The sequence below is a fragment of the Chiloscyllium punctatum genome, chromosome 6, assembly GCF_047496795.1.
Source record: "Chiloscyllium punctatum isolate Juve2018m chromosome 6, sChiPun1.3, whole genome shotgun sequence".
Classification (NCBI taxonomy): domain Eukaryota; kingdom Metazoa; phylum Chordata; class Chondrichthyes; order Orectolobiformes; family Hemiscylliidae; genus Chiloscyllium; species Chiloscyllium punctatum.
Window position 1 is genome coordinate 48,723,805 of NC_092744.1, and position 24,890 is coordinate 48,748,694.

Consider the following 24,890-nt stretch of genomic DNA (forward strand, 5'->3'; position numbering starts at 1 on the left):
TTGCTTTCCCAAAATGCAGCACCTCGCATTTATCTGGATTAAATTTCATCTGCCATTCCTTGGTCTATTGGCCCATCTGGTCAAGATCCTGTTGTAATCTATGATAACCTTCTCTGTCCACTACACCTTCAATTTTGGTGTCATCTGCAAACTTACTAACTATACTTCTGCAGCATCAGGTAAAAGATCATTTACACTGGTGGCTTTGTCTTCAAAATGCTTCATAAATTGCAAGATAGATGAAAATCAAATTTAAGACCAACTAGACAACAACCATGGACAACAAAGAATCTGGACAAATCAGCAGTATCAGCCACCATCAGTAAAGCTAATGGAAAAGTTGCCACTATCCTAGAGGACCATAGGGCTACTCTCTCATTGGAAAGAGGTAATTGGGGGTGAGTTAATCTGAGTGTCGACACACCTCAGTTGAATGGCAAGGTTGAGAAGACAGGACCTTCATGGTAACCTCAACAAGAACTGAACCCATGCTGTTGGTATCACTTTGCCTTGCAAATCAGCCTTTCAGCCAACTGAGGTAACAGACCCCCTGCAATTTCTGAACTAAAAGATTATAACTTTTAAAGGGGACATAGCACAGAAATGGTGCATGAACCAGACATGGAAAAAGAAAATGAAAAGATTAAAGAATAAAGAAGTGAAACCAGTAAAAGGAATAAACAACTGTTGAGCTGCACTCTCTTTCTTAAAAAAAAAAGCCAAGAAAATTGAAAGACCAAAATTTAATTATGGACTATATTTAGGACTATATTATGGACAATACTATATTTACTGAATTACAATTTTTCAAACAAGATTTGGTATGCATTTTTTTTACATAATCAAACAATCGATCAGCCTCACACTGAAAGTCTTGTTTGCCAGCAGAGTGTCGGAGCCTCACAGAAGTCATGGATCTGGTCTTTCTGTGATGATCAGAAAGGATCTGGAAAGTTCTCAAAGAATAATTCAAGGTAAGAATTAACTTGAGGATTAACAAACTCCAACTCATGTCATACAAACAGCAACCCCAAGAGTCTATCGAACAGTTTGTTGGAAGATACCCCTAGGCAAGAAAATGAACAATATCACTGCTACATTCCTGGAGGATGGCCACAAATATAAAGTAGCAAGCCAACAGCAATCACACACTTTAGGATTAGCTCAGATTATTGCAGAATGTGTGGCACATACTATCAAATCAATGATCATTTAATGTGGACCTGAAAACAAGTTTTTCACATTGCACTCTTGTGTACAACACCAATGGAAAAAGATTGCTATCCCCTGCACAACATATGCTGAGACAGGAGAAAATAAAAGATGTAGAGAGTGCAAGTTAGAAATCCTAATCCAAATTCTTCAGTATCAACAACGACTTTTAGAATATGCAAACTGATCAGATTTTACGAAGTCATGATGCTACATTGCAAAGGAACAGAAGCCAGCTCAGACCAACAAAGAGCACACCAAGCAAACTTGAAGAGAGTGAGAAGAACACTCTGATGATCATGATTGTGTGATGATATTGAATGAAAGCAAGCAACCAGCAGCAAGACAAATAAGTTGTCAAACGAGTGAAAAAAAACAAACCTCCCTTGTGAGTATATCATCACCTGATCAGCCGAAGTTGTCAAACCTCCAATGCATTACACTGAAGTTTGAAGTGCTAACCTTATCAACTGTTTTTATAATTACTGAATTAAGAACGCATGCCTATACACAATCATGCACATCAGTTTGGGATGGTTTATCTTTGAGAAAGGGGGAAGTTGTGTTATGTTTCATAGTTAGAGTGTCAGCAATCTTTTAAGAGGTATGCTCATGATATCACTTTATCACAGCACGTGACTTCAAAGTATAAACATCTCAGATTGTATCTTCAGGTTTATTGGCATATGACATGCTGATGGGAGCAAGCAGCTCCCCGTAGCCAAACAGGTTAATTCAAACCAGATACTGATGTGCCTATGAGTGCATATTTGTATATATTAGTGAGTTGTCATAAAGGTCTGATGGATCTTTGAATACCACAATATCCACGTCCTCGTTTCTCATGTTGCAAGGGATAACCTAAATATTGCAGCATGAGATAAAGATGCTCTGCCTGAGACAAAATCCACATCACTGGAAACACATTTTTATTAATTCATGAGATGTGAGTGTCAGCATTTATTACTCATTCTTAATTGTCCTTGCGAAGGTGATGGTCAGATGCCTTCTTGATCCATTGCAATTCACAGTGCTGATAGGATGGGACCAGTTATACTGAAGAAATGGCAGTATATTTCCAAGTCAAGATGGTCAGTGATAGAGGGGAACTTGCAAGTAGTGTTTCCATATATCTGTTGCCCTTGTCCTTCTATTGTGGGTTTGGAAAGTGCTATTTAGCTTTGGTGAATTTCTTTTATAGATAGTACACACTGCTACTACTGAACTTTGGTGGTAGAGGGAGTGAATGTTTATAGATATGCTATCGATCAAGCTTGCTTATTCCTGGTTGGTATCGAGACTGCTGCTGGAAAAGCACAGCAGGTCAGGCAGCATCCGAGGAGCAACAGAGTCGACATTTCAGGCAAAGGCCCATCATCAGGATGGTGTCAAGCTTCGGTAGTGTTATTGGTGTTATACCCATCGAGGCAAGTGGGGAGCATCCCATCATTCTCCTGACTTATACTTTGTAGATGGTGCACAGGCTTTGGGGAGTCAGAGGGTGAATTACTCACTGCAGGATTCCTCGCTGCTGTAGTACCGATATGGCAAGTCTAAATCAATTCCTGATCAATGCTAACTCCCATAATGTAGATACTATGCCATTGATAGTTAGATTCTCTTATGCTGGAGATGACCCTTGTGGTGTGCAAATGTTATTTGGCACTTGTCAACCCAAAGCTGGTTATTGTACAAGTCTTGCTGCATTTGAACATGGGCTGCTTCAGTATCTGGGTCGTCATGAATGGTGCTGAACATTGAACAGTCATCGGCAAACATCCCCAGTTCTGACTTTATGATGGTGGAAGATCATTGAAGCAGTTGAAGATGGTTGGGCTGAGGACACTATCCTGAGGAACTCCTGAAGAGATGTCCTGGTGCTAAGATAATTGACTTCCATGAGCAATAATAAAACTTCCTTTGTGCTATCTTTAATTCTAACTACTGGACTGTTTCCCCTAATTCCCGCTGACTCCAGTTTTTCCAGGGCTCAGTGATGCCACACTTGGTCAAATGCAGCCTTCATGCCATGGCAGTCACTCTCACTCTCACCTCACTTTGGCTCAGATCTTCCAATTGTCATTGCTGAAGCGTAGGCCAGAGTTGCATGTCAGGTCTATGTGGGAGGTCTGTCCTAAGTTGCCTTAGAAACTGAAAGCTCCTCTTGGCCATTACCTGGCATCAAAAACTCTTCAAAGTTCCACCTCCGAGTTAGAATCAAAGACTTTGGAGAACTCTGACTTAATTACCTTAATAGTTAACCAGGACAAGTTAACGGTGTTAAAACCTCTAACTCACTGCAAATATTCACATTGATTCACAAACCCCTCTCCCAACTGTGCCTTGCCCCTATGATCAGGCATGTCTCCAAACTAGGGCCCATTCAATTAATACTGATGCTGAACAAGACATCCTTTTCCCGATCCGACTACAATCAAACTCAATGCTATCCAAACTCTCTGACCAATCCTCTCTCAGACTGAACCCCCTTCTGGACCTGATTTAAACTGAACTGACCACACCTGCATCCATCCTCACCAACCGCCCACCCCCAATCCCTCCACCCCTCCAGAACTGTAAAAAGGGGGCTTTGCTTTGCTTTCACTAACTGTCTCACACTGCATTCAACTAGGTCAAAGTTATGCTATACATTTAGGAGACAAAAATACTGCAGATGCTGGAATCCAAAGTAGACAGGCCAGAAGCTGGAAGAACACAGCAAGCCAGGCAGGATCAGGAAGTGGAGAAGTCAACATTTCGGGTATAAACTTTCTTCGGGACACATTTAGGAGCGCAGTGATAAACTTTGAGAGGACATACTCAAGCTTAAAGAATGGGGGGATATGGCAAAAAGTATGCAGAGAAATGGCAAATGGTATATTATAGTAGAAAGAATGATGTGTGGCAATATAAATTAAAGAGCACAATTCTAAAGGAGGCACAGAATTGGCACAAATGTGCCAAAATGATTAAAGGTAATGGGGCAGGTTAAGAATGTAATTAAAATCATGGATTTATAAGTCCAGGGAATGAGCAGAAAGAAATTATGACAAACCCTTACAAAACAATGGTTCATCTCAAACTGGAAAGTTATATTCAGTTTTTGGCAATACATTTTACGAAGGATATGAAAGCTGTAGAAATGATGCAGAAAAGATTTGTGAAAAGAGTGCCCATGAATAATGGATTTTAAATAGACAACTGATTGAAGAAGCTGGGGCTGCTCTCCTTAGTGGAGGCTTAAGGGAGATTGGATAAGAAGCCAAAAGAACTGTGGATGCTGTAAATCAGAAACAAAAACAGAAATTGGTGGAAAAGCATTTGTGAAGAGAAGTTCTGAGGAAGGGTCACTGGACCTGAAATGTTAACTTTGATTTCTCATCACAGATGCTGCGAGACCTGCTGAGCTTTTCCAGCAAGTTCTGTTTTTGTTGGAGATTTGATAAGGTTATTCAAAAGCATGGAGATTCCAGTCAGAGTAGATAAAGAGTGAATTTTCCCTTTGACAGGGAAATTGAGAACCATGGACACAGATTCAAGATGAGTCACGAAAGAACCAAACTGTGAAAGCAATCACGCAAAAAGTGCGAAAGGTCTGGAATTAAATGCCCCAGAGGTTGTAGTGACAGAGTCAATTGTCTTTTTCAAAAAGGGAAAAGGACAAGGTTGTAGGCTAAGTTTATTTTACAGAGATCCAGACGGACAAAAGGCCAGATAGCCTCCTTCTGTATTGTCACCTTTATGTAATTAGTCCAAAAAAAAGGACAGTGATCAAAAAGGCTCCTAATGAAACCACCAGTACTTCAAATTAGAATTAGCCATTATAAAATGGAAGGAGAAAGTGAGGACTGCAGATGCTGGAGATCAGAGCTGAAAATGTGTTGCTGGAAAAGTGCAGCAGGTCATGCAGCATCCAAGGAGCAGGAGAATCGACGTTTCGGGCATCAGCCCTGCTTCAGGAAGAAGGGCTGATGCCCAAAACGTCGATTCTCCTATTCCTTGGATGCTGCCTGACCTGCTGCACTTTTCCAGCAACACATTTTCAGATTATAAAATGGAAACCAAGTTCTCTATGAAAAGTCTGTGTATTTGAGAAATGCTCCAACTGAACTAACCAATGTTATTAATGGCTTTGCTGCAAAGGTAATATGCTCGACTGTACTCTTGTAAAATTATCTTTCCTGACTGCAGTTACAAACAGTGGCTTTTCTGAATTTGCTATCAGACTTTGCTGTGTGGTTGAATGATTATCTAATGATTGGTAATAGTAATGGTACTCAGTTAGTATCCCCTTTCTAAAAGCTGGCTAGGTAACATTTAATGTTTAGGACTACACTTGATGGTTCATATGAATTCTTTCAAAACAAAGAAAAACACCCCTTGGAGCTGAAACCAGAACACAATCATTCTGTGATAATCAGATGAGCTGTCAACCCTGTATTCCATCCAATAACAAGATCACCAATTTCTTTCTTGGTACATCACCAGTCTTCACCCCTATTTCATTCACTGTTAAAATGCCATACTGGCCTTTTTTAGCCATTCTGATGCTCTCAGGGATGGTGTACCTTGCTGTACTTCCAATAAACATGAGGTAATCAAGTTCTATTGCCTCTAAGGTATGTCTCCGTCATTCACCTGCATTCACTGACTTCTGGTTTGCCTCTGCTTTCAAGTTCTTAGTCTGTTTTACAAATTCTCACCATGCTGTCATTCCTGCCTTCCTCTACTGGTCTCCTCTAGCCCATCATCCTGTAGAATATCAACACTTTTCAAATTCTAGCCTCTTGGGCAGTTGCAATTTTACCACCCTTGATGACTGGGACTTCGGCAACCTAGAACCCAAGCAAAGGAATTTTCTCCCTAAATCAATCTGTCGCAATCCTCTCTTTTCTTCTTAAAAACACTTAAAACCTATACCTCTTTGATAACTAATCCTAATATCTCAGTAAGGATTGATATCAAATTTTGTTTGATAATAACACTTGTGAAATACTTAGGGCTGTTTTACAATAAAGTCACAACATAAATACAAGTTGTCACTGTTGATATACTGGTATTAAATATAATCTGGAATTTGATGAAACTAATGTGCAGCAAATAAAGCTGGGTTTATTCAAATTGCAGAGAATATTCTAATATATTACTCTCTTATTTCATTGAGGAGGAGTATAGGCTTGGAACTGTTAATGTTTTATTCAAATTTAATTAAGTTTGGCATAATATGGGCTTCCCTGAGATATCAAAATTGGTTTAAGAACTAACTCTCTATTCAATGACAGAGTCACACTGCACACTTGCTGTTGGTGCTGCACCACAGCCAGTACATTTCAATGTTGATTTCTCTGAATTCAAATTGTAATGCCTGAAGTGAAAGTACCAGAAAAGATGGGGCTCCTGCAACATATCAACTGCAGTATAACTGAATGCATTTTGGCAGTGCCATTAAGCTATTAACAATGCACTACAATATTGGAATTACATTAATTGACTGTAATGTTGAACTGTAAATGAGTGAATTCGGTTGATAAATTATTGCAGCTTGAACATTTTAGTTTTTTTCTGGGAACAAACAGAGCATTGGGAGAGAAATAATCAAGAAAAAATCATGGTTATTCAGAATTTTTCATTCTTGAAAGAAGCTTAATAGTGCTACACAATTTACCATTTTTAAATTACAAGGGATTTGACATTTGCACCACAAACCAAGAGTAAACAAATTCAAAGCAGGTGTTACACTCTGCCTAATGTTCTCTTTCACTGAATTTTGGAAAAAAAAGTTGGGTGAAATGTAAAGCAGGTGCCAAAAAAGGCTTTAGTTTGTCTTTGCTATTTGAACTAACGCAAAAAAAAAATTCAGCCTAGTGTTTATACAGTCAGTCAGTTTTGTATCTTTTACTGTACAGGTATGTGTGTGAAGTTTGGTATTTGAGAACCAGAAAGGTACCATTTGTTTCACACGCTTTCTGCTAATTGTTTTCCAGTATTTCTGTACACAGTACACAAAACATTACCGCAAATGAAACTCGGTGTCATGACTGACACCGAATCTGAGAGTAGGGTGATCCAGGACGATGAAGAATCATTCATAGAATGTAGGAATGGGTTACAGATTCAAAAGCAAACTAGTAACAATGCTATATATCGGTGTCTGCTAATGAGCTCAATTGAAAATGTAAATGTACATTCTAATCATCAAGTCTTCCTTAATTTACAGCTCGCCCAATGTGCTGATTAAAACAAAACATAAATGTAAAACAAAAGAATTCAGCTCATCACTTCACTGCAGCTGGTTCCCCCACTAAATGGATATATTCATTATGGAAGAACATAATAAATTATGCTTCCTTCCCAATTATACAGTTTGTACAATAAATTGATTTTCTTAGTATATTTTAGTAAAATGATGAAATGACAAACTGGCTTCCTGTGGGATCCAACAAACCAAGCAGCACAAGTCAAACCACAAAAAAAAAGCGTAATTACCATTGACGGTTTTGTCTCCTGATATGCAAATTGAACAGTTGGCACTCCAAGATGATTTATGAAGAAATCACTGTTTCCTTCCACCTGCACTGAGTTGACCTTTCTTCCTGAACAATTTTCTTGCCTTGTACAGTTCAAAGAAAACCTCTGCAAAACAAAAGAAAAAGCAAAATGTGTTGGATTTGAATGCTGCATTTTGGCAAAATATAAATATAAGCAGAGGTTGAACTAAATCAGTGAGAGCAATGCCAATTTTGCATGAATAATTCACAGATAACCAACTGTTCTAAATTCCTGAATGACAGATCATTCAATGGCAGTAAGCATGCACTTCTAAGGAGTGAATGACTGCTTCATGTGTACATCTATATCTCACTAGAGGCTTGAAAGTTGAAAGGAACTGCTGTCTATGCTGATGCATCATGAAGTCTGTGGTTTTCCATGGCAACAGAAAATAAAAGCAATCGATACGTCCGCAGCAAATTCTAGTGTTTTAATAATATGAAAGGCAAGGCACAAAATAGGCATTATTTAATTTCTTGGAAATCTTTTCACTGTAGAAGGTCTTATCATTTATTTTATAAATGGCTATTATGTCTGAACTATCCTCCAAACAAATACACATGGAAATGCATAGAGATTACAGTTCCTTTCATGTAGTGTTTCAACTACTTGGTGCATTAGAATACTATGATAACTCGGAACATATTGTCCTCTCAGTCTCAGATTAACGGAAAAGTGAATAAGTGATAAACAAAATAATGAGAAAATGGTACTGTAGCGAGCTTTCTTCCTTTTTACAACAGTTTGTGACTTTCATGATAAAAACATGACAAATTTGACAAAAGTTCTCTAACAGCTTCAAAAGACCGGAGACTCCACTAAAGGGTTCCCTAAAATTAATCCCATAATGTATGTAACGTAAGTGAATGGGTGAATAGAAATAAAGTGTGACTAAAGTAAATATTGTTGCAGTAAGACTAGAGGAAAATGTCAAAGTAGATCAGCAAGCAACGTCTGTACCAGAACTGGTGTTGTCCAATGAAATAGGATTAAATAGTGACCTCACAGACTTTTGCCTCCTTATATCTTTTCTTCATACTTACTACTCTCTTCAACTTGCTTGGTTAACAATGGTTAGTTTATCCCTCTCAGAATCCTTCCTCATTATTCGGATATATTTTTGGTGAGAGTCACGAATTACCTCCTCAAAGGTTTACTGTCTTTCCTGCTAATCTGTCTGCCCAGACCATTTTAGCTAACTCTATCCTCAGTCCTCATTTTTGTTTCATGAAGCCAAGCTGCTTAATTAGATTATGATTTTTCCAAATGTTCTGCTATATGTTCCTTCATAATTGTCTATTTCATGCCTTGTATTGTTGTAGCAAAATTTATCTATTTTTACATTCCATTCCCTTTCCTCTAACATCATAAGTTCACAGCTGTTTCCTCCAAAAATCACCTGTTTACAAACGGTACTCTATCCAACAAGCAGTCAAAGATTACAGAGATGTATCTTCCTCCAGTTAAAGACCAGATGAGAAGTGAAAAGTGACTGCCCTTAACATCAAGACAGCGCCCATGAACTCTGTATCAAGGAGTCTCAACAATGCTGGGTGCAATGGAACAAAATGGAAAACCCTTCAATGGGGAATGCAATAAAAATGGCAGATAGCTTACATTGGCAAAGGTCAATAAATGGAGCTCCAATATTGCAACAATAACATGTTCATGAAAAGTTCTCAGTCCAACCATCATCTGCTTTTTTTTTTGGAAATGACTTTTTCTCTTTCATAAAGTCAGGAGTATGGCAGCTCATTGATGATTCCATTAACAATCCCTCAGGTAATTAACTTATCTATGTAAATCTACAACATTGGGTTTAAGTGACAAACTGTAAGTAACATTTATGCCATCACTGATGATTTGGAACAAGGGAAAGTCTAGCAATCCCCCTGCTAAATCTTCAATGGCACCAGCTTGACGAAACTCCCCATCATCAGAAACTTGAAGGTCACTGCTGACCTGAAACTTAGCTCGACCATCCACTGCATAACTGACACACTTTAGGCCTGTTTTTGTTGTCAATTATCAAGTGAGGACTGTGGTGGAATGCGCAATTAATGCCTGAATAGTTGCAACTGAGCAATACAAGAGGCTCAACACCATCTGACCCTAACAGTCTGCTTAATTTATGGACCGTTAATGGACCCAAGATAACCATCTTCATCACAATCAGACTGTTACTGAAGCAACTCAATGAGAGTAACTTTACGTGGGTCTCTACAATACTTATTGACGAAAAAGTAAAGAACATAGAGTCATAGAGATATACAGCATAGAAACAAACCCTTTGGTCCAACTCATCCATGCTGACCAAATATTCTAGATTAATCCAGTCACATTTGCCAGCATTTGGCACATATCCCTTTACCCCTTTCCTATTTGTATACCCGTCCAGATGTCTTTTAAATGTTGCAATTGTACCACCCTCCACCACTTCCTCTGGCAGCTCATTCCATACACATACCATCCTCTGCATGAAAAAGTTGCCCCTTATGTTCCATTTTAAATCATTCCCCTTTCATCTTAAACCTATGTCCCCAATTTTTCATTCCCATAACGTAGGGAAAAGACCTTGGGTATTCACCGTATCCATAGCCATCATGATTTCATTAAAAACTTCTATAAGGTCACTCCTCAGCCTCCAACCTATAGCCCAGCCTATTCAGCCTCTCCATATAGCTCAAACCCTCCAACCCTGGCAACATCTTTGTAAATCTTTTCTGAACCCTTTCAAATTTCACAACTTTCCTATAGCAGGGAGGCCAGAACTGAACTCAGTATTCCAAAGTTGGCCTAACCAATGTCCCATATAGCTGCAACATGACCTCCCAACTCCTATACTCTAAGAACTGACTGATGGAGACAAGCATACCAACACCTTCTTCACCACCCAGTCTACCTGCAACTCCACTTTCAAAGAACTATGAACCTCTTCGTTTGGCAACACTCCCCAGAACCTTACCATTAAGCATGTAAGTCCTGACTTGATTTGCCTTTCCAAAATGCAGCACCTCACATTTATCTAGATTAAACTTCATCTGCCACTCTTCAGCCCATTGGCCTGTCTGATCAAGGTCCCATTGTTCTCTGAGGTAAACGTCTTCGCTGTCCACTACACTTCCAATTCTGGTGTAATCTTCAAACTTATTAACTATACTTCATATATTCACATCCAAATAATCTATATAAATGACAAAATGCAGTTGTCCCAGCACCGACCCTTGTGGTACACTGCTGGTCACAGGCCTATAAGTAAACCTCCACCATTACCCTCAGTCTCCTACCTTCAAGTCAATTTTGTATCCAAATGGCAAGTTCTCCCTGTATTTCATGTGATCTAACCTTGCCAACCAGTCTACCATGCGAAACCTTGTCAAATATCTTACTGAAAAAGATATAGACAATGTCCACCACTCTGCCATCATTAATCTTTTTCATCACTTCTTGAAAAAACTCAATCAAGTTAGTGAGTCACCATTTCCCATGCGCAAAGCAATGATGACTATCCCTAATCAGTCCATATCTTTCAAAATACTTGTAAATTCTATCTCTCAGAATCCCCTCAACAACTCACCCACCACTGACATCAGCTCAATCCAAATTCAATAGGAACACCCACAGACTTCCCTTTGTTTCCAGTATCCAGGACAAATGTTGGGTTCCCTGCAAACCTATGCAATCATTGGCCTTTAAACTGTTTATCTGTGTCCAAACAATCTTCACTCCAAAAGTTCCCATTTGGGTTTTTTTCCAATTTCTAAACACTTCTATTCCACAAATACTGCATTTGAACTTGCCTGTCTCAACCAGCAATATCCCTCTCTCCTCCAAATTCCATTAGGAATCTCCTTTTACAAAGGCTGTGCTTATTCTGCCCTCATTTCCTCAAAACTATGTATTTGTCACCTTTCTGTATTAAGTATTTCTCCCCAACCAATGTCACTGATCGTCTTCACTCTCTAATACAAATATAGTTTCCTGGATGTTTGCCTTTCCTGTTCCTTAAGTGTCATTCTCAAATTTTCCACTTTCACATCCCCACTTTGAATCACAGACTTGGATTATCTCCTCAGCACTGATCCAACGTTACTAACTGTATTTTGAATACTGCTTCATTCTGTGGAAGGAACTCTGAATCATGCAAAATCCCCAACAACTACATGCAAAAATTGAAAACAAAAGCAAAAGATGGGAATCATAGTATAGGGAATGCTGACTGATGAGAGAAATTGAGGCTCTAGCCAAGACAAAGAACAAGACAAAAAAACTGCAGTTGCTGGAATCCAAGGTAGACAGCAAGCCAGGTAGTGTCAGGAGGTGGAGAAGTCAATATTCTAGGTGTAACCCTTCTTCAGGAATGGAGGTGGGGTGGGAGAGCTGCAGATAAAGAGACGGGGGCGAGGGTTATGGGAGGGAGGGTGTGGAATAGTGAGGTAGTGATAGGTGAATACAGGTGGTGGGTATGACCTGGTTGATCAATGGGAGGAATGAATCCAGTTGGCAGCTAGACGGAAGGTTCAGTTGGAGAGCTGGAAGGGAGGAGACAGGCCTGGAAAAGGGAGTTGGGGGATGACTGAGAAGGTTATTTGAAATTGGAGGTCTCAAAGTTGAGTCCTCCGGGCTGTAGGCTGCCCTGACGGCAGACACCATTCAATAAGGTGTTGTTCTTCCAATTTGCAGTCTGATTCACTGGAGGCAATGGATGAGGCTAAGGATGGTCATATTGGAGAGGGAATGGGAAGGGGACTTAAAATGGGCAGTGACTGGGAGGTCAGGTCGACCCCTGTGGGCCCAGCTGAGATGCTTGGCGAAACATACCCTGAGTTTATGTTTGGTCTCATCAGTGTAGAGAAGACCACTTCAGGAGCACTGGATACAGTAAACTAGGTTGGAGGAGAGGCAGGTGAACCCTTGTCTCACCTGGAAGGACCGTTTGGGGCCCTGGATGGAGGTGAGAGAGGTGGTGTGCCAGCAGGTTTTGCATCCTTTACAATTGCAGGGGAAGGTACCAGGAGGTTTTTGGGGGGGGTGGGGGGGGGGGGGAGAAATGTGGTGTGAGCCAAGCATTGGTGAAGGGAATGATTATTGCGGAGGGCAGAGAGGGCTGGAGAGGGGAAAATGTTCTTGGTGGTTAGGTCAAGTTGGAGTTGGCGGAAGTGTTTAAGGATGATACGTTGGTTGCGGAGACTAGTGGGATAGAAGATGAGGACAAGGGCGATCCTGTTTTTATTATGTTTGGGGGGAGATTTACAGCAGTGGAGTAGGCAATGGAGGCAGTGCAGTGGAGGGCTATCTATATGTCAGAGGAGGAAAATCACGCTGTTTAAAATAGGTAGACATCTGGGATGCTAGGGAGTGAAATGTTTCCTTATCAGAGCAGATTCGATGGAGACGGAGAGTTGGAAAAACAGAATGGAGGTTTTGCAGGAGTGGGAGGAGGTGTAGTCCAGGTAGTTGTGGGATTCTGTGGGCTTGTAATAAACGTCAGTCTATAAACTGTCACTGGAGATAGAAACAGAGAGGTCAAGGAAGGGGAGAGAGGTGTCCAAGATGGACCAAGTGAATTTGAGGGCGTGGTGGAAATTGTGGGGGGAAGTTGATAAACTGCTCCAGTTCAGCCTGGGTGCAGGATGCTGCACTGATGTAGTCATCAATATAACAGCAGAAGAGTTGGGGCACAGTGTCTGTCTAGGTACTGAAGAGGGACTGTTCGACAAAGAGGCAGGCTTAGCTAGGGCCCAACCGGGTGTCCATGGCTACCCCTCGGATTTGGAGGAAATGGGAAGAGTTGAAGGAAAATTTATTGAGGGTGAGGACTAACTCAATGAGGCACAGGAGGATATTGGTGGAGGGAGGCTGGATGGGTCAATTGGAGAGGAGGATACTGAGTCCAAAACTAGAAGACATAGGTTTAAGGTAGTTTTTAAGGGTAATTTTTCATACAGAGGGTGATGCTCATATGGAAAGAGCTGCCACCCAAGTGACGGAGGCAGGTACAATTACAACATTTAAAAGGCATCTGAATGGGTGTATGAATAGGAAGGGTTTAGAGGGAAATGGTCCAAATGCTAACTCATGGGATGAGGTCAGATGGGGATGTCTTGTGGGCATGGATGAGTTGGACAGACAGGTCTGTTTTCATGCTGTGTAACTATCACCCTAAGTATTGGAAGCAACGTCTTCAATAAACTTGGTGCACAGGGGATGTAAAATTCATAGAATCTTGGATGACAAGGGATTTGGAACATCTAGTCGAGAGGAAGAAGGAAGTTTACTTAAGGTTGAGGAGGCAAGGATCAGACAAGGCTTTAGAGGGTTACTAGGTAGTTGGGAAGGAACGGAAGAATGGACTTATGAGAGTTAGGAGGGGACATGAAAAAGCTTTAGCGGATAGGATTAAGGAAAACACCAAGGCATTCTACACTTATGTGAGGAACAAGATGATGGCCAGAGTGAACACAAGAACTAGGAGCAGGAGTAGGTCATCTGACTCTTCGGGCCTGCTCTGCCATTCAATAAGATCATGGCTGATCTTTTCGTAGACTCAGCTCCACTTACCCATTCTCTCACTGTCACCGTTAATTCCTTTATTGTTCAAAAAAAAAAGTCTATCTTAGCTTTAAAAACATCTGTTAAAGTAACATCAACTACTTCACTGGGCAGGGGATTCCACAGATTTACAACCCTCTGGGTGAAGAAGTTCCTCTTGTCCTAGTTTCACCGGCCAGTGACAACATCCTCTCTACTTCTTTCTTATCTATTCCATTCATAATTTTATATGTTTCTATAAGATCCCTCTTCATTCTTCCAAATTCCAAAGAACACAATCCCAGTCTACTTGGTCTCTACTCATAAACCAATCCCCTCAATTCTGGAACCAACCTAGTGAACCTCCTCTGCACCCTCTCCAGTGCCAGTACATCCTTTCTCAAGTAAGGAGACCAAAACTGCACGCAGTACTCCAGGTCTCTCCTCACCAGCACCCTGTACAGCTGCAATATAATCTCTCTGCTTTTAAACTCAATCCCTTTAGTGATGAAGGACAAAATTCCATTTGCCTTCCTAATTACTTGTTGTACCCGCAGACCAACCCTCTTTGATTCATGCACAAGGTCACACAGGTCTCTCTGCACAGCAGCATACTGCAACATTTTATCTTTCAAGTAATAATCTTTTTTACTGTTCCTCTACACACTTTGCTCTGTCATTCATCTTAATGTCATCTGCAAATCTTGACACCCTACATGTGATCCCCTTCTCCAAATCACTGATGGGTGGCACGGTGGTTAGCACTGCTGCCTCACAGCGCCAGAGACCTGGGTTCAATTGCCGCCTCGTCTGTGTGGAATATGCACATTCGCCCCGTGTCTGTGTGGGTTTCCTCCGGGTGCACTGGTTTCCTCCCACAGTCCAAAAATGTACAGGTTAGGTAAATTGGCCATGCTAAATTGCCCGTAGTATTAGGTGCAGGGGTAAGTGTAGGGGTATGGGTCTGGGTGGGTGCGCTTCGGCGGGTCAGTGTGGACTTGTTGGGCTGAAGGGCCTGTTTCCACACTGTAAGTAACCTAATCTAATCTAATATACTGTGAATAATTGTTGTCCCAACACTGATCCCTGAGGCACACCACTAATTACTGATGGCCAACCAGAAAAGCACTCTCAGATAAGTTAATTGTTGTTTTAAGTCTGTCCAAGAGAAAGTGAGTACAGTGGGTTCTTTCTTGATTATATGTTTTTGGAGATAAGACTCTTAATTAAACTTAAAATATAAGCCATAGCTATTAATTTAACCTGGGGCAGTGTTTGTAAAGGAATAAGACGGTGTTATTTTCTGGGTCAGTAGATTGTGAAGGAACAAAAATGGCCTTTGCAGTGATATGTACTTCTTCTCAGATGTGGAAGTTTAAAGACAGTTTCAGGATTACTGTGGATTATATCTGCCATAAATACTGTAGGATGCGAATCTTATCAGATCGAGTGGATCGGTTGGAGAGACAGATAGAAGCGATAAGGAATTTGCAACAGCAACAGTATGTGATGGATGGCAGTTATAGGAAGGGGGGAAAGTCTCAGATACAGTCACATAGATGGGTTAACTCCAGGAAGGGTAAGAGAGGTAGGCAGCTAGTGCAGGAGTCTTTTGTGGATATATCCATTTCAAATAGGTATGCTGTTTTGGAAAATGCAGGGGGTGGTGGATTCTCAGGGGAACGTAGCATGAATAGCCAAGTTTCTGGTATTGAGACTGGATCTAATGCAACAAGGGGTACGTCGGCTTCCAAGAGATCAATTGTGTTAGGGGAATCTGTAGTCAGAGGTACAGACAGATGTTTCTGTGGCCAGCAGAGAAAAAGCAGAATGGTGTGTTGTTTCCCTGGTGCCAGGATCAAGGATGTCTCAGACAGGGTGCAGAATGTTCTCATGGGGGGGAAGAGGGGCCAGCAAGAGGTCATTGTCCATGTTGGAACCAATGATATAGGAAGGGAAAGGGTTGAGATTCTGAAGGGAGATTAAAGAGAGTGCGTGAGAAGTCATGTCTCACAAACTTGATTGAGTTTTTTGAAGAAGTAACAAAAAAGATTGATGAGGACAAAGCAGTAGATGTGATCTATATGGACTTCAGTAAGGTGTTTGACAAGGTTCCCCATGGGAGACTGGTTAGCAAGGTTAGATCTCACAGAATACAGGGAGAACTAGCAATTTGGATATAGTACTGGCTCAAAGATAGAAAACGGAGGGTGGTGGTGGAGGATTTTTCAGACTGGAGGCCTGTGACCAGTGGAGTGCCACAAGGATCGGCGCTGGGCCCTCTACGTTTTGTCATTTACAAATAAATGATTTGGATGCGAGCATAAGAGGTATAGTTAGTAAGTTTACAGATGACACCAAAATTGGAGGTGCAATGGACAGAGAAGAGGATAACCTCAGATTACAACAGGATCTTGACCAGATTGGCTAATGAGCTGAGAAGTGGCAGATGGAGTTTAATTCAGATAAATGAGAGGTGCTGCATTTTGTGAAAACAAACCTTAGCAGGACTTATACACTTCATGGTAAGGTCCTAGGGAGTGTTGCTGAACAAAGAGACCTTGGAGTGCAGGTTCATAGCTCCTTAAAAGTGAAGTTGCAGGTAGATAGGATAGTGAGGGCGGTGTTTGATATGCTTTCCTTTATTGGTCAGAGTATTGAGTACAGGAGTTGGGAGGTCATGTTGTGGCTGTACAGGACATTGGTTAGGCCACTGTTGGAATATTGCGTGCAATTTTGGTCTCCTTCCTATCGGAAGGATGTTGCGAAACTTGAAAGGGTTCAGAAAAGATTTATAAGGAATGTTGCCAGGGTTGGAGGATTTGAGCTATAGGGAGAGGCAAAACAGGCTGGGGCTGTTTTCACTGGAGCATCGGAGGCTGAGGGGTGACCTTATAGAGGTTTAAAAAATCATGAGGGGCATGGTTAGGATAAATAAATAAAGTCTTTTCCCTGGGGTTGGGGAGTCCAGAACTAGAGGGCATAGGTTTAGGGTGAGAGGGGAAAGATATAAGAGACGTAAGGGGCAACTTTTTCATGCAGACGGTAGTACGTGTATGGAATGAGCTGCCAGAGGAAGTGGTGGCAGTTGGTACAAGTGCAACATTTAAGAAGCATTTGGATGGGTATTTGAATAGGAAGGGTTTGGAGGTGCTGGCAGGTGGGACTAGATTGGGTTGGGATATCTGGTTGGCATGGAGAGGTTGGACTGAAGGGTGTGTTTCCATACAGTACATCTCTGTGACTCTAAGACTCTTATCCCCATTCTTTGCTTCCTATTAGTTAACCAGTCCTCTATCCATGTTAATGACTTACACATAACACCATGCATTTTTACATCATGCAGCAGCCTATTGTGTGGCACCTTGTTGAAGGCCTTTTGAAAACTAGATACACCAGATCTACTGGGTCCCTGTTGTCCACCTTGCCCATAATGTCTTCCCAGAATTCCAAAAGATTAGTTAAGTATGACCTGCCCTTCATGAACCCATGCTGCTTCCTCAAACATCTTTTCCACTGCAGAGGTTAAGCTAACCGGTCTATAATTCTCCATCTTTTGTCTACCTCTCCTTTCAACCAGTGGCATCATGTTTGCTGTTTTTCAATCTGCTGGAACTGCCACAGAGTCCAGCAAATTTTAGAAAATTACAAGTGTACTTGCTATTTCTCCTGCCATCTCTTTTAGTACCCTGGGATGTATTCCATCAGGGCCAGGAGACTTGTCTATCCTTAGCTCTAATAGCTTGCCCAACACTACTTCTTCCATAATAATGATTGTTTCCAGGTCCTCACCTACCTTCGTCTCTTTGTCAATTACTGGCATGTTATTAGTGTCTTCCACTGTGAAGACTGACACACAATACCTATTCAATGCCTCGGTCATTTCATCATATCCCATAACTAAATGTCCTTCTCATCCTCTAAAGGACCAATGTTTAGTTTCGCCACTCTTTTTCATTTTATATATACACATAAACTTTTGCCTTTTGTCTTTATAGTCTGTGCTTGTTTTTTTCTCATCTTCTATCTTACTTTTCTTCCTTGCTCTTTTTGTGTCTTTGCTTTGATCTTTAAAACTTTCTCAAACTTTTAGTTTCCCACTGATCTTGGCCACTTTTTATCCCTTCTCATTCAATTTGATAGCCTCCCTTATTTCCTTAGACACCCATGGCAGTGAGGGTAGGGTGAATAGGGACCGTGGAGGGAGTGGGGAAGGTCCTTAATGAATCCTTTGCTTCAGTATTCACAACTGAAAGGGGCCTTGACATTTCTGAGGATAGTGTGAAACAGACTGATATGCTAGAACAGGTTGATGTTAGGAAAGAGGATGTGCTGAAAATGAAAAACAGGACGATAGATAAATCACCTGGACCAGACAGCATATACCCAAGGATACTACAGGAAGCGAGGGAAGAGATTGCTGCATCTTTAATGGTGATCTTTGTGTCCTCAATGTCCACTGGAGTTGTGCCAGATAATTGGAGAGTGGCAAAGATTATTACCTTGTTCAAGAATGGGAATAGGGATAATCCTGGGAATTACAGACCAGTCAGTTTTATGTCAGTGGTGGGCAAAGTATTGGAGAGGATTCTGAGAGACAGGATTTATGATTATTTGGAAAACCCTAGTTAGATTAGAGATAGGCAGCATGGCTTTGTGAGGGGCAGGTCGTGCCTTACAAACCTTATTGAATTCTTTGAGCATGTGACAAAACATGTTGAGCAAGGTACAGCAGCAGATGTAGTATACATGGATTTTAGCAAGCCATTTGATAAAGTTCCCTATGGTAAGCTCTTTCAGCAAGTTAGGGGGCATGGGATACGGGGAAACCTGTCTATCTGGATACAGAATTGGCTGGCCCATAGAAGACAAAGGATGGTGGTGGCTGGAAAGTATTCCTCCTGGAGGTTGGTGACCAGTGGTGTTCCACCAGGATTGGTTCTAGGCCCTCTGCTCTTTGTGATTTTTATAAATGACTTGGATGAGAAAGTGAAAGGGTGAGTTCGTACATTTGCCAATGACACGAAGGTTGGTAGAGTTGTTGATAGTGTGGAGAGCTGTTGTAGGTTGCAAGGAGACATTGACACAATGCAGAACTGGGCTGACAAGTGACAAATGGAATTCAACCTGGAAAAGTATGAAATCAATCACTTTGGAAGGTTGAATTTGAATGCAGAATACAGGGTTAAAGGCAGGATTCTTCGCAGTGTGGAGGAACAGAAGGGTTTTGGGCTCCATGTCCATAGATCCCTCAAAGCTGTCACCCAGGTTGATTGGGTTGTTAAGAAGGTGTATGGTGTGTTAGCTTTCACTAACAGGGGGATTGATTTTAAGAGCTACAAGGTTATGCTGTAGCTCTATAGATTCCTGGTTAGACCACACTTGGAATATGGTGTTCAGTTATGGTCGCCTCATTATAGGAACCTTTAGAGAGGATGTAGAGGAGATTTACCAGAATCCTGCCTGGACTGGAGGGCATGTCTTATGAAGAAAGGTTGAGAGAGCTAGTGCTTTTCCTCACTGGGGCGAAGAATGATGAGAGGTGTACAACATGTTGAGAGGCATAGGTAGGATGGGATAGCCAGAAACTTATTCCCACGGCGGAAATGTCTATCACAAGGAGGCGTAATTTTAAAGGTGATTGGAGGATGGTTTAGGGGAGATGTCAGAGGAAGGTCTTTACTCAGTCAATGGTGGGTGCGTGGAATGCACTGTCAGGGATTGTAGTAGAGTCAGAGACATTAGGGACATTTAAGCGACTGTTGGACAGGCACATGGAAGTTAGTACAATGAACGGTATGTAGATTACTCTGATCTTAGAGTAGGATAAAAGGCTGGCACAACATCGAGGGCTGAAGGGCCTATACTGTACTGTCTGCTGGTGGAATTGTGGAGTTGCTCTATGCTCTATGCTCGATTTTAATCAAAAATGAACTTGAATATAAATAAACATTGTTTTGCAATGTTTTAATATAAATTAGATTATTAAGGATCATAAAGGCCCTACTTAAAAAAAATACCGAAATAGTTTTACTCGGCTAAGCTTAAAAAAGGAACAGTTCCAAAAACAACTTGTGCAAATGGAAGCAAGATATACATGTTTTTTCAACACTAGAAGAGGAGAAACAGTGCAGCAGGATTCAGGGGCAGCCACTGGAGGCACTCAAATCACTGCAGCTGGAGATACCTATTAAGAATCGAATCATTGCAAAGAGCTTCTGGTGCATTCTACATTTGAGGACCATAAAAAACTATTGGCATATTTATAGATAAGAAGCAGCATGCTCCTTTACGTTGTGTCTAACAGGGTCTGAGTTAGTGTCATTCTAACAAAAGCAAATTTTTGTCAGACACCTTTCAACATATTTGAAGAATAATAAGCTGCAACTGTTTCAAGTGCTGTTATTTTATTTAAGGAATGAATAGTTGTAATAATTGAATACAAGAAAATGCATGTGGTACAAGAAATCGATGTTTTTTTCAGTGTTTTACAGTGCTCAAATGATTTGTGAACTTCAGCTGTCTACTTTCTTACACTCTCTTTCTGAAAGCCTTCCAGATGACAACAGCAATGAGGATTGATAATGGAAAGGGCTGTGAACTTCCTGATGCACTTGCTACTTGCATACAGGCTATTCCAAGCCATGTGCATCCCATGCAGTTGTTACTGGGGAAGTAATATTGTCCTTGATGTGACTATGGCATGAAGATTTCAAGAACTTTTCCATCCATTACATGGAGAAACCTCTTCTATGCCTCTCTCTGTTCTGTGGCTAATGAGTAAATACAAAGTTTTTCTTTTCAAATTCTCTACATCCTCACGATGTCGACCTCTTCTTATACAAAGATAAACATTTCTTCAGAGATGAGACACACCTCTATTCTTGTATAGTTTGAAAATAGGAATTGCCTGGTTCCTTCTGTATCAGTGGCCCTTGGACAGGTATTTGGATACTCAGCCTCGAACAAGGCCAAGTGATAAGTTCCAGGTCAGGCCATGGCATGGAACATGCAGATCATGGCCTGTTTAGAAGTTCTCTATTGAGAAATCCCACTTGATTTCTAACAGAATTAGAGTGGGAGTTAACCAGGAAAGTTGGTGTTGCAACAGTTTAGAGACCTTTCACAGTACCGTCAACTATTCTTCTACCTTTTGCATTGTCATGTTGAACAACAAAATTCAAGTATTGTGGCAGCCCCTTTTCAAAAGAGATATACCAGAGGTGAGAACTTCCTAATTCATTGTTTAAAACAGTGATGCAAACCAAGATACTACAAATGCTGGAAATCAGAGATAAAAGTTCACTGTTTCGCTATTAATTGTTCTGAAAAGGTTAATGTGACAGGGAATTTAGCTCCTTACAATCTCATAGTGTCATACACTCCTCGGTGGGGAAAGGAGGAGTCTATCTTGAGACCTTATTGGGGTCAGATGTGTCATCCCTGGCTCCAGATGACCTCAGAAATTATTTCAAAGTTGCCAAAGTAACTTGCACCTCATGTTACCATGTTATAAATTATATTGTGTTAAGGCTCACTGGTGGGTTTATCCTGTAGATATTCAGAAGACCTTTAAACCTGGCATGTAAACGAGGATTAGTGGCTGAACTCTACAGCATCGTTGCTTAAATACCTCAAGGAAACAGCAATGTAAACAATCCATTTGACCCAATGACAAAAGGTAGCAGAAGACAAGCAAGCTTAGGAGGCTAGGTTTCAAAGAATACTCAGTCACCAGCGAGTCCTTGAATAGACACGCAGTCAGCAGATACGGATGGAATGGCAGGACAAAAGCCGTACTGCCAGCGCTTCCATTCAGAACTGCAAAGGGGTGCAGGAGAAACAGTGCGACAAGGAAGACAGGATCAAAGCAAAAAGGTTTGACTTGGCAGCTACTGAATCCTCAGAGGAGGAGGATCTACAATGGAAGCCTCGATTTTACGGTCAGCTGGGAAGTTACAGTTTCATACTTCTATGAATAAAGTTAAAGCTCCTTGTAGGCCAGGGGCAAAACATGTTATTACACCACAAAGGGCCAGAAGGAAAGGAGAGAGGGAGAAAAGGAGTACATCATTCCAACTGAGGATTGTCACTATTGCAAAAGGAGTACATCATTCCAACTGAGGATTGTCACTATTGCAAGCAAGCACCATGAGGCATAGTTAAGCCAAGGGCCATACGTTAATTAACTCAGAGATCACAGCTTTTGGAATGTCACTGAGCATATTTAAGTTGATTAAGATCAATTTAAAAGATTTAGAAATTACAGTCTAACAGAGGAAGTTATACGATTTTAAAGCCTGTGATAAAATTGGGAGATACAGAATTCAAACCATAAATTTGGTAGGACATCTTTTAAAGCTGCAGCCAGAGAGTTAACTTGGAAAATCCAGGAAAGGGACATGAGTTGTGTATTGGCTGGAAAGCACCTTTTATGCCATGAAAAGCGTGAAACTTCCACAAAGGCTGCAGAAGGCATGGAAACCTCCATTTTGCTGACAAGAGGCAAGTCACCATCATTTCGATCAGAAAAAGCCCAGGCACACACAAGGATACAGATGACTATTTAACAGAATGTGGAGGTGTCGGTATTGGACTGGGTGTTGTGTGATTTTTGATCTTAAATTAACAGAATTGAAAGCTTTGTTGTCCAGATAAGATAATGGAGCAATGACCATTTTTAACAGTAATGACATCATCTGTGAAGGACAGCCAAGAGAGAATCAATGTCAACAGTCCTCTAGCCAACAACCTACTGGTCTTCCAAGACTGAATCGAAAACATTCTGGAAGAATTGAGAAACCTCAGCTGCCTTAATTTGTGAAATTAGATATTTAAAGGGAGATGCACTCATGATAAATATAAAAGGAGTGAAATGCCTGAACATATGAATGCTAAAATCAGAGGAAAAAGAACTTGCAGGGAGATACTGCATGAAGTAATGGTTCTGAATGCGTTTAAATTTGAGGCCTCTCCACCTAGTCATGACAATATTGCTAACATTCCACCATTTCTTTCCTATTGCTGGGACAAAATCTTGGAATTCTCTCCATAATACAACGTGCTAATACAAAAAGTACCACACAACAGACTTGTGTGCAAAGTTAGAGCTCATGAAAGAAAAGGGACAACAGCAACATGGATGCAAATTTGGCTGAGTGACAGGGTACAGTGATGAACGTTTAATGGATATTTTTCAGTCTGGAGGACGATTTGTAATGGGGCTCCCAGAGGTTGGATTGGAGCGCTTTTTTTTTCTGATTTATATTAATCTAACATTGTACTGTGTAGAACTTTGAAAGACCAGTGACAAGTTGGTGGAGTGGGCACATAGGTGCCAGATGAAGTTCAACGTGGAGTAGTAAGAGGTGGTACGGTTCAGTAGAATTAAGATAGATAATAGGGATGAAATAAAGATACAATTCTGAAGAGTGTGTCAGAGCAGAGTGACGTGGGTGTATAGGTGATACGTCATTGAAAGTGGCAGGACAGGTGGAGAGTGTGGTTAAGAAAGCACACAGTATCTCAAATGCTTTAGTAGTAGAGGCATTTGGTAGAGAGCTGGGATGTTATGCTGAACTTTGATAAAACATTAATTAGACCGCAGCTGGAGTACTGTGTACAGTTCTAAGGGCCACACTTTAGGAAAGGTGAATATAGTGCAGTAAAGGCTTATGACACCGCTTCCAGGATTCAGAAAGATTAGAGAAGTTTCTAGAGAGAAAAAAGTAAATAGAAGATATGATTAAATCTTTAGAAGCATGAGGGACCCAGAGGGTTTATACAGGGAGAAACAGTTCCGGTTTCAAAAAGAATCAAGAATAAGTGGGCACAGATTTACATTAATTTGGAAAAGAAATAAATGCAAAGAGAGAAAAACATTTTCACAGAATTAGCATCTCTGGTCTGGAATACTGGGCCTGGAAGTGTGATGGAGATACACTCAACCAAGGCATTTAAGCACTCACTAGATGACTATTTAAACAGAAATAATATGCAGGGTTATGAGTAAAGGGCAGGAGAATGGCATTAAGTTATGATGTTCACTCATATACCTGGTGCAGACATAACAGGTCAAATGGTCTCCTTGTACATAGTAATAATTTTGCAATTCTGTGAAGTTCATATGATGTTGAAACCAAAAACCACTTCAATCTATTTGCTGATGATGCATCGACCCATAAATGCAATATACCGCTAGATTACAGATTTATTGTTGAATCTCACTGGGAAATAAAAGACCTAACTATTCCTTTTAGGAATGCCATTTTTCAAATAACTGGATGGAGGAATACACAATTTATAACAATTAGTTAGCAATTTACATGTTTACTATAACCAATTTAAACAGACTGGCTGCTTGGCTGATCCTTTGCTGAAAATGGAAGCGTTTTTGCAAAGGATGAGACCACCTGCTTAATTTTAACATAGGGGCATGTTGATTTGGTAACAGGTGAGCCTTGACAGTGCATAACTTTTATATTTAACAACAACGCATTCAGTTGCATGCAAACAACTCCCTTGGGAGAAACAGGCTATTCATTTCCATATGTTAATTGCTTAATCAGAATGAAATTAATGCAGGTTTTGGAATTTAA

At 40.8% G+C, this 24,890-nt stretch overlaps 1 protein-coding gene across 8 annotated transcripts in view; it reads right to left on the minus strand.

The window, feature by feature from the left end:
* LOC140478939 (inactive N-acetylated-alpha-linked acidic dipeptidase-like protein 2) overlaps window positions 1-24,890 on the minus strand; it is a 950,375-nt gene that overhangs the window by 147,040 nt on the left and 778,445 nt on the right. For all 8 annotated transcript variants that reach the window (XM_072572597.1, XM_072572592.1, XM_072572595.1 and 5 more), the window contains one exon: window positions 7,699-7,845. In XM_072572597.1, coding sequence (XP_072428698.1) covers window positions 7,699-7,845 — 147 coding nt within the window. The remainder of the gene's footprint in view (window positions 1-7,698; window positions 7,846-24,890) is intronic.